This window comes from Coffea arabica, chromosome 1e (genome assembly GCF_036785885.1).
Source record: "Coffea arabica cultivar ET-39 chromosome 1e, Coffea Arabica ET-39 HiFi, whole genome shotgun sequence".
Taxonomy (NCBI): domain Eukaryota; kingdom Viridiplantae; phylum Streptophyta; class Magnoliopsida; order Gentianales; family Rubiaceae; genus Coffea; species Coffea arabica.
The window spans coordinates 46,154,932-46,164,873 of NC_092311.1; the positions used below are offsets into that span (position 1 = coordinate 46,154,932).

Below are 9,942 nucleotides of genomic sequence, written 5' to 3' on the forward strand. Positions count from 1 at the left end.
TAATGTTTAACATTATCATCATTGTCCAAGAAAAGTATCTAATCTGAAACATGCATGAAACATGGTGTAATTGGTCGCAGCATTTATACGTATGACAAGGAATCCTACCATTGATGGTATGAATCATCAGTGGAAAATAAAAGAGGGATACGGAAATCCCAAATTTTTTTTGTGATGCCTGAACCTTATGAATGGAAAGTCATACAACTGCAAACAACTCGTGCAACAAAATTTATGATAGGTCATTACCATTCACGGTTAAGCTGGTACGACAATTTCTTCATCTGTTTTTGTCTCTTGGTTTGTCAATCATACTCAATTAAAAGTCTGAAAAATGTCTAAAAATGGTTTGCATTAATCTATGACTATAATCCCAACTAAGAGGGCTAGGAATTCCTCGAGAGAGGAGGGCCAGAAATGAGAGAGCTTAGAGGCGTGATTCACGGTGCAGAACTAAAAATTGCGGCCAGATGGGTGAAATTTTAAGCTAAAACCTGGCAAAGACGTGATCCCTGATCGCTAATATTTCACGCCTTCAATTGCGGGTAATTTTTGAGGAGAAGTAGGGTAGATGGTCATTTTAAGAGAAAAATCGCGCCGGATATTCAACGTGGCTGATTCAGAATACAAAATTACCATACAAAAATACAACATTTTTCCAAGTCATTGTAGATTTTTCTATCGGCTACATATTTGTAGGAACTCATAATTATTGCCCCTTAGCAATATTTTTTTCCCTATTTATTATATTTTTCCTTTTAAGAAATTAACACCTGCCACCTTTATACCTTGTCACTTAAGCAACACTTGGCACAAATTAATCCCACCAATTATTGCGGATACAATTGGATTTGGGAGACGGATAAACGGAGATCTGTTGTATTGATTGCTGTTTTGTTCTTTAATTTAATTGCTTTACTGACGAGTGACCACACTAATAGACTAATTCAAAATCCCAGTGATCGATGAAAGCACTATAAATATTAGAGCTGGCAATTTGTCCCAAGTCCCAATGGGCTACCCATGCCCAAAGGAACTTTGGGCGGGATGGGTATTATAATTTGGTATTGGGTTTAAGTTGGGACACATCCCAACTATACCCATTAATGAATGGGAAAGGATGGGAAATACTTGGGTACCCATTGGGCTCAAATGGCAAGGGCTCCGTTTGGATTAGCTGTTTTTGGTAGATGTTTTTGAAATATTTTATTGTAGCAGTATATATGAAAAATTTTTACTATAAAATTTTTTTGAAATATTTGATATATTAATATGGATGGGATGTTTCTTGAGTTATTGTATATTACTGTAACATTGTATTTGAAAAACTTATTTTTTGAAAAAAAAGTCAATCCAAACGGAATCTTAGATTCAAAAATTATCTTTAACAATTTTTATAGTCATACCAGCGAATATAATCTAGTAGTCTTCCTAGTCATTATCCACAAGAATTTCCAGCATTTCAGTTAGTTTAGATCTGTCATCCTTGGACAATGATAATGTTAAATATTCAACATCCTAAGGACCTTGGCCATCTTGATATATGTTGGAATATGGCTGTATATCTATCTTTTCCTTTATTTGTTAATCCAATTTTTGGTGGGAATCTTGAGTATAAAGCACTTGCATGTTTATTTAATAAAACTAAAAGAAATTTAATAAATCAAAAATATTAAAATTATATAAAAATAAAAAATGAATTAAAGGAAAAAAAAATGTAGAAAATGGATTTGGGTATTGGGCGGGATCAATCTAAACCCATCCCAAAATGATCCCGCCCAAGTTAGTCCCAAAACACATATGGGTAAGGTTGGACCCAAACCCATATGACTCAGTTCGATCTCAAACCCAAGCAAATCCCGCCCATTCCGCCCATTTTGCCACCTCTAATAAATATATATAAACCCACAATCATCACTAACCGAAAAAGCCGTTTCACATATTCACTTCTTCTCCTCCCACACAAATCATCTCTACAATACAAGAACCAATCCAGAAAGCCATCATGGTAGTATCATCTTTCCTTCCTCACTTTCTTTCTCTCCTTATTCTCCTTCTCAGCAGTCCTTCTCCAACCTTTTCAATTCGAGCGACAAGAAATGACCAAAATCTCTTGCCGTCTTCAACGTTAAACTTCCCCAAGAAACAGGCGGAAAAGTTGATCAGGGAACTCAACTTGTTTCCTGAACACGACATCAACATTAACACCGGGAATAACTCGGCCGCCGCCGCCACGAGTGTTGTTGAAAAGCGTTTAAACCTCCCCGTTCTCGGTGATTCTGGGGCAACTGTTCAAGACTTGGGACACCATGCTGGTTATTTTCGGCTTCCCGACACTAAAGCTGCAAGGTACATAATTGTATGATTAACACACTATTAAAGTGATGTTTATTTCGGGGCTATACAAAATGTCTTAGTTAAAAAGATTTAATTAGTTAAATAACTGAGTTTATGGTTGTCGTTTTTGATTATGACATGTTTGTTTGATTATGATTCAGGACTCGTGAGCATTATTGTCCCCACTCCCCAGATTAAGAGGTTACAATAAGAGCAGGATTAGCTAGGCTAAGTGGGGTGGTGGATGTAGAAATAGTAGGACAACTGAACATGATCACATTCTTTTATACGTATCGTTAAAAGGTCTCTAGGTGATTCTGATGGGATGTTGTGTTTGATTAGGTTCATAGTTCTATGATGGTTTGTCAAACTCGTGCTTTCCTAGTCATGAAACACCCGCTCTAGATTAAGTTAAAATTTCAGCCTATATTCTACTCTAAAATGTTTAGTTTTATCACTTTTATGAACCTGTCTCTTTCTAGTCCAATAAAATAGTATTAGGCCACATTGGGTTCTTAATTAAGCATTTTATTTTTGAAATCAGTTCATATTACAAGGGAAAGCAAATCGTTAATCATTGGATTATAATATTCCATTCTTGCACTATTGACATCAGTCAAAGGTGGTATATTACTTTATATTGATTAATTGTCCTTTGTCCCCCCTCGAGAATTCGGCTCTCACTGTTTGATTTGTGACTAAATATTTGCCAGTTCGTCTACGCTACCCTCTATGGATCCAATAGACCGGCATAACTTATGTTTTGACAAAAAATGGATTAATTGTCAATGTACCAACTGAGTTTTGCCATTTCAATCATTTGATTTGGCATGTAAAAAAGAACTTTTGAAGATTTGCATATAAGCACAAAATGGTTTGTATTGCTACCTTTTTCTGCATGACAGAAAAATTAAATTAAAAAAAAGGACCAATACATGTAATATTATATCAGTACATGTTGTGCTATTCGGTACAAACAATTGTTTAAGCAATTTGATGGATTAAAGAAGCAAATTTGCGGGGAAGCTTCCAAAACTAATAATGGTTATTTGGTTTGCAGGATGTTCTACTTTTTCTTTGAATCGCGGAAGGATAAGACTGATCCTGTGGTTATTTGGCTGACGGGAGGACCAGGATGTGGAAGTGAATTAGCATTGTTTTATGAAAATGGCCCTTTCAAGATAGCAAATAACCTCTCCCTCGTCTGGAACAATTTTGGTTGGGACAAGGTATTCGATTTTCATTTTTATCCAATTCTTTGATCATATTATTCATGTACGAATTGTCGTTAACTTGGTCTAGAAAATATATGTATCTAGAGGAGCTTCTTCATAGAATCTTTTGGTTCTCAGAACAAGACTATGACAATGGTATTGCATTTTCGAAGTAACGCCAGAATAGGCAATTAAAGAGCCCAAAAAAAAAGATCATGCTCTATATTCTCATGGTAGAAAGGCTTGGCAGGTATCAAACCTCATATATGTCGACCAGCCAACTGGGACTGGTTTTAGTTACAGTTCAAGCGAGGAAGACGTTCGCCATGATGAATTTGGTGTCAGCAATGATCTATACAATTTTTTGCAGGTTGGGTTCTTCTTATTTCTATCTGCTTTTCTTGGAAATTGAATGATGTAAAACATTTCCCAATCGAAAATGAATTTTTATCATTTGCAATTGTCTTTCCATTTCAAATTTATGTTCAATAATGAGTCAGTGATTTGGCACCAAAAAATCATGGCCTAGATTGGACTAATATGAATGATTGCTCCTCTATCACAGGCCTTTTTCAAGCAGCATCCTGAATATGCCAAGAACAACTTCTACATAACGGGGGAATCGTATGCAGGGCATTATATCCCTGCTCTTGCTTCCCGAGTCCTACAGGGAAACAAAAACAAAGAAGGAACTTATATAAACTTGAAGGTGCGTCCCAAAATTCATCAAATTTTAGCTACCCAACTTTGCCCTTGATTTGGATTTGACTGGCAGAATATACATATAATTGATCAGGGTTTGGCAATTGGTAATGGGCTTACCAATCCAGGAATCCAGTACAAAGCTTACCCCGATTATGCTTTGGATATGAAAGTGATCTCTCAATCAGATTACAACACCTTGCAGAAGTCTGTGGCAGACTGTGATAAGGCATTAAAACCTTGTGGTAATTTCTAACCTCTGGTTCATCTTAATTAGTTTTCTAGATGCATAGTATCAAGAAAATAAAACACAGCAATGTCAATGTTTTTGAATCATTATGTGTCAAAGTTATCGAATTTGTAATCTTATGGCAGGCACTAATGGTGAAAATTCTTGTGTGACTGCGTTTCAAGTTTGTGAAAGTATCTTCAACGACATACTATCAATTGCCTTTGGTTTAAATGTGAGAAAGAAAATTTGTTTTGATATTTAGATCATTAAGAATCAGTGGCATGGCTTTAGGCCTGAAGCTAACTGTCATTGCTTTGATCTTTGAACTTTGCAGTACTATGATATCAGAAAAGAATGTGAGGGCGATCTATGCTATGATTTCTCAAACGTGGAGCATTTTTTGAGCCAGCAATCAGTTAAAAGTGCTCTAGGAGTTGGAAACATTGAATTCGTTTCCTGCAGTACAACGGTGCATCAGGAGATGATCACAGACATCATGAGAAATCTTGAAGTTGGCGTTCCAGCATTGCTGGAGGCTGGAATCAACTTGCTCGTCTACGCCGGGGAGTATGATCTAATATGCAATTGGCTTGGTAAGCTCCAAGATTCATCGATGATTTAGCCGATATGATTTTGCCAAGAATTGAAGTAATTAATTCGACAAACATGATGGCTTTTTGACATTGAGCAGGGAACTCCAGATGGGTTGAGGCTATGGAATGGTCAGGACAGAAGAATTACTCAGCAGCTCCTACTGTTCCATTTACAGTAGACGGTTCGGAGGCAGGATTGCAAAAAAAGTATGGACCATTGATCTTTCTCAAAGTACACAATGCTGGCCACTTGGTTCCCATGGATCAGCCAGAAGCGGCATTGGATATGATACAGAGGTGGCTACAAGGCAAACTCTGAAAGGTCCAGTGCTTCAGTCTGGGCTCTCCATCGAGACACTAGTTGATGGATTACTTGAAACACAAGCTGAAATGCTTCGTCACAATCTTTGTACTGATATATTTATGCAACTGCAACGCATTGATTTGGGAATGGAAGTCAATCAGATACAAAAATCGATATAAAGATCATGACAGCATGCATTACTGATCCCCAAACTCAGACAGGGAAGTACGCCACTCACGTTAATCTGATCATGGTTCTTACCAAAATGAGAATAATTTGACAATACAATCAGGTCGAGTTCCAAAATCCGAGAGGCACAAGTGAAATGAAATCTGCCCAAAACCAATCATTCCCCGATTGAAACAAAAATATCAAGCCCCGAAGATGATTCTCATTCTAATTTCTTTCCATTTATATCAAAATTAGATGGCATAATCAGAGTCTTGATTTCTTAAACCATCAAGTTGAGTTGACGTTACTGTTTGTTCAATCTAATTGAACAGACAGCTGACAATCTTCCATCTGAACGCCTTGTAAGTTGTAACAACAAATCTGAACTGCTTCCCGTTTGTCTTGCTAGCTGCTACTGCTTCTGCTTTATCGACAGAAAATGCGGAAACTTCTAATTTGTTTTTGGTTCCTCTAATAATAACCATTCCATGTTGTTACGTGCCTGCTAAGTTGAGAATTTAAAAAATTCAATAAGTTGGAAGAATGCAATAACCATCATCCTAATTCATGAATAAGCAGCCCAGCAGACCAACAATCCTGTCGTTAAAATTTATTTGACAATAAAATTATTATTATTATTATTTTTTTTTTTGCATTTTCAGAATTGTAGAACTAAAAACAAAATCACCCCTAAGAGGTCATAAATTTTAAAACACCACAACAATATATCATTAATTATACAAGCTCTCAATCCTACACTGTTCTCAAAAGATAATAATATTAACACTCCCTATTTATAATAGATTAAGTGACTTGGTAAACAAATCTTACAAGCACAAGAAATTTTCTAATTATAAAATACTGATTTCTAAACAATAAAATTACTCAAAATTTGACTTGACTAAAGTACTGCTGAGTTTCTTGTGCAAGTATTGAATTAAAGAAATAACAGCTAAATTACAATATAGAAACTTTGATAGAAACTAACTTCAAAACAATGCTAAACAATAATATAGAAACTTTAAAACACAACTAAATAACAATATAGAAACTTATAGAAACCTGTCCTTTTATGCTTGGTTTGATATGCCAACAAGAACAATAAATTTTTGCTTTGTACATTCCATAATTAATTGACTTCTTTCTTGTATAACGCGGATGGAATGAAAGGGACACGCAAGACGCTGAGAAGCCCGTCAACTAGTTTGTTGATAAGTGCTATACATATTCCATCAGTTAAGATTTTCATGTACATATCAACAACAATGGCAAATGCTTTCCTTCCTCTTCTTCTTCTTTGCATACTTCTCCTTGGTCCTGCAACTTTTTCAGCTAGAATAGGAAACCATCAAAAAGCTCTCCCTCATTTAGTGCCAAAATTTCGAGTATCGCCAGCCAAAGGGCTCATTAGAGGATTTAACTTGCATCCAAAGCAGGACGTTAACATTGTTGCGAATGATTTTGCTGCAGCAAATGACTCAAGAATTGTTGAAAAACCTTTGAAGCTTAATATTCTTGGTGCACCTGACCCCAGCGTTGCAGATTTGGGTCATCATGCTGGATACTTTAACCTTCCCCACACCGTAGGAGCAAGGTATAGACTACCGATGTTGAAACACATTGCACGCTATTTTTTTTCCCCTTTACTTTCCTTCTTTGATTGTGTTGCGGGAACAAGCCTGCCAAACTCCATTATAAGAAAATATTTATTTTTTTAAAAAAATCTCAATAAAATTTGCAGTAGATATCTCTAGTTAAAGGAGAGCATAGTTGGCACTAGTACAGTAGCACGCATGCACAAGAAGTTTTGTTGGGTACAAATCTTATTGCAGCCAAAGCAACCAACCTTCTTAGTCCCGAAGGTAAAAGCTGTCAAATACGTAGTCATGAGGGTAGAAGTAGTGGGATCCTGATAATCAAGAAGTGGACTTCTGTAGCAGACTAGCTAGCCATGCATATAATGGATTCTTTGCACAAATCAGATTAAATGGATGGTGATCAATTTAATCTTTATAAAGAGTAGGAAGGGGGGGGGGGGTGTTTCAGCTAAGGGCTTCAGTTAATTATGTTCAATGTACGAACTATAACCGCTTGAGTTGGTGCTTACAACATGCGAATAAATTAATTTGCAAGCAGGATGTTCTACTTTTTCTTTGAATCGAGGAGGAAGAATAACTCTGACCCTCTTGTCATCTGGCTGACTGGAGGACCGGGATGCAGCAGTGAATTAGCTCTCTTCTATGAAAACGGCCCTTTTCATATAACTGATGGCCTCTCCCTTGTGTGGAATAATTTTGGTTGGGACAAGGTAATCTGGTGTGGGAATTTTTTTTTTTTTTTTTTGCATTTTCGTCTGGAATTTAGCCCCATTATTCTCCATTTCAAAACCAAAACGGGTAAATAGAATTGATTGATTGAATTGCAGATATTACATACTAGAATATCCATACATATCCAAATGACTTCTTGTCCAAATTTTTCACTTTTCTTGCTTTCTGGACTGTTTTTCTCCTCCGCAGGCATATGTCTCATCGCAGCACGTCCATTCTGTGGATCCTAATTTATTTTTTTTTCGTTAATCACTTGCATTCACAATTTAGTGCAACTTTTGCAGATATCAAACATCATATTTGTCGACCAGCCAACCGGCACTGGCTTCAGTTATAGTTCCAGCAACGATGATATTCGCCATGACGAAAAAGGAGTCAGCAATGACCTGTATGACTTCCTCCAGGTTGGCTTCTACTAATGATGTAGTATTTATCGAAGTAGGAACTATAGTGATGGTGCAGTATTACTACTGACAAGAACATTCCTCTCTGACAGGCCTTTTTTAGGAAGCACCCTGAGTATGCAAAGAATGAATTCTACATACAGGAGAATCATATGCAGGGCATTATGTTCCTGCTCTTGCTGGACGAGTTAACCAAGGAAACAAGAATAAAGAAGGAATCCTTATAAACTTGAAGGTGTGCCTCTGAGTGCAAACTTTTTCAGCTGCATTTTACTAATTTTTGTTTGATTCTACCAATTCATTCATGGTTGAGCAGGGCTTCGCTATTGGTAATGGACTCACAAACCCACTAATCCAGTACAAGGGATTGCCTGATTATGCTTTGGAACATAAATTAATCAGTCAATCATATTACAACGGCATGCAGGAGTCCGTCACAGAGTGCGAAGAGGCAATAGAAGCTTGCGGTAATCATCAGTCCCAATTCATTGGACCTAATATCTCCAAAACACAATCCCAAGGAAAAGAGAGTAAAGAAAGAAGATAAAAAAGAAATTTCTTGGGGTCTAAGAATGATCTTCGTAAACCCCTTTTGCCATCCCGTTCTCCATCAGCCCCCCCCCCCCCCCCCCTCCTTCCCTCCTAAAAAGAAAAAAAAAAAGGACAAGATAAAAAATCTGATCATTCCTCAGTTGTTTCTATTTACTAACTGGAAGTTCAATGCCAGGCACTAGTGGCACAGATTCTTGTGAGACGGCGTATGAACTGGGCAATGAAATATTCGATGATATATTGAGTAGTGCTGGAAATATAAATGTAAGAACGCAATTTCCTAAGTTTTCCAATAACAGAAGCATCAAAAAACAGGTGCACACAGATTCATTTCCTGACATGATTTCTTTTAATCTTCGAGCTGCAGTACTATGACATCCGAAAGCAGTGTGAGGGTCAACTATGCTATGATTTTTCAAATGTGGAGAATTTTCTGAACCAGGACACAGTGAGAGAAGCTCTAGGTGTTGGGCACATTGAATGGGTTTCATGTAGTTCAACCGTGTACGATGCAATGGTTGATGACTGGATGAGAAATCTTGAAGTAGATGTTCCAGCATTACTCGAAGATGGAATCAAGTTACTTGTGTATGCAGGAGAGTATGATCTAGTATGCAACTGGCTTGGTAAGATTTATCTAGTGTTCAGCTGAATTATTTAACTATCATATTGCAAGGGAGGCAGTAAAGATAACTGCCAACTAACAACATTGTGTTCTAACATGGTCAGGAAACTCAAGATGGGTTCAGGCCATGGAATGGTCTGGTCAGAAAGCGTATTTAGCTGCTCCTAATACTTCATTTACAACAAATGGTGTCGAGGCAGGAGTGCGAAAAGGCTATGGTCCACTTACTTTTCTTAAGGTACTTAATGCTGGACACATGGTCCCAATGGATCAGCCACAAGCAGCACTGGAAATGTTAGAGAGCTGGATAAAAGGGAAGCTTTGACAGAGAAGGAGGTTAACTGCACTTAAATTGTGATTTACCCCATACGAGCTAAAAAAATTTGTAAAGTTTATACATAATGCCTTCACTTTTTATTTTCAAAATGACATCTAAACATTGCTTTAAACATTCAAAGAGATTTTGCTTGTTATCTTA

The 9,942-nt window shown here is 37.0% G+C and overlaps 1 protein-coding gene and 1 pseudogene across 1 annotated transcript; both read left to right on the top strand.

The window, feature by feature from the left end:
- Nucleotides 1–1,935: 1,935 nt before the first annotated feature.
- On the top strand, nt 1,936–5,562 carry LOC113707162 (serine carboxypeptidase-like). The gene is made up of 8 exons (XM_027229351.2): nt 1,936–2,349; nt 3,398–3,566; nt 3,802–3,921; nt 4,117–4,260; nt 4,348–4,498; nt 4,629–4,717; nt 4,820–5,078; nt 5,177–5,562. Exons 1-8 carry the CDS (start codon nt 2,006–2,008, stop codon nt 5,395–5,397), a joined length of 1,497 nt encoding a protein of 498 aa, XP_027085152.1. The 5' UTR covers nt 1,936–2,005; the 3' UTR covers nt 5,398–5,562.
- Nucleotides 5,563–6,799: 1,237 nt separating this feature from the next.
- On the top strand, nt 6,800–9,942 carry LOC113707167 (serine carboxypeptidase-like; annotated as a pseudogene).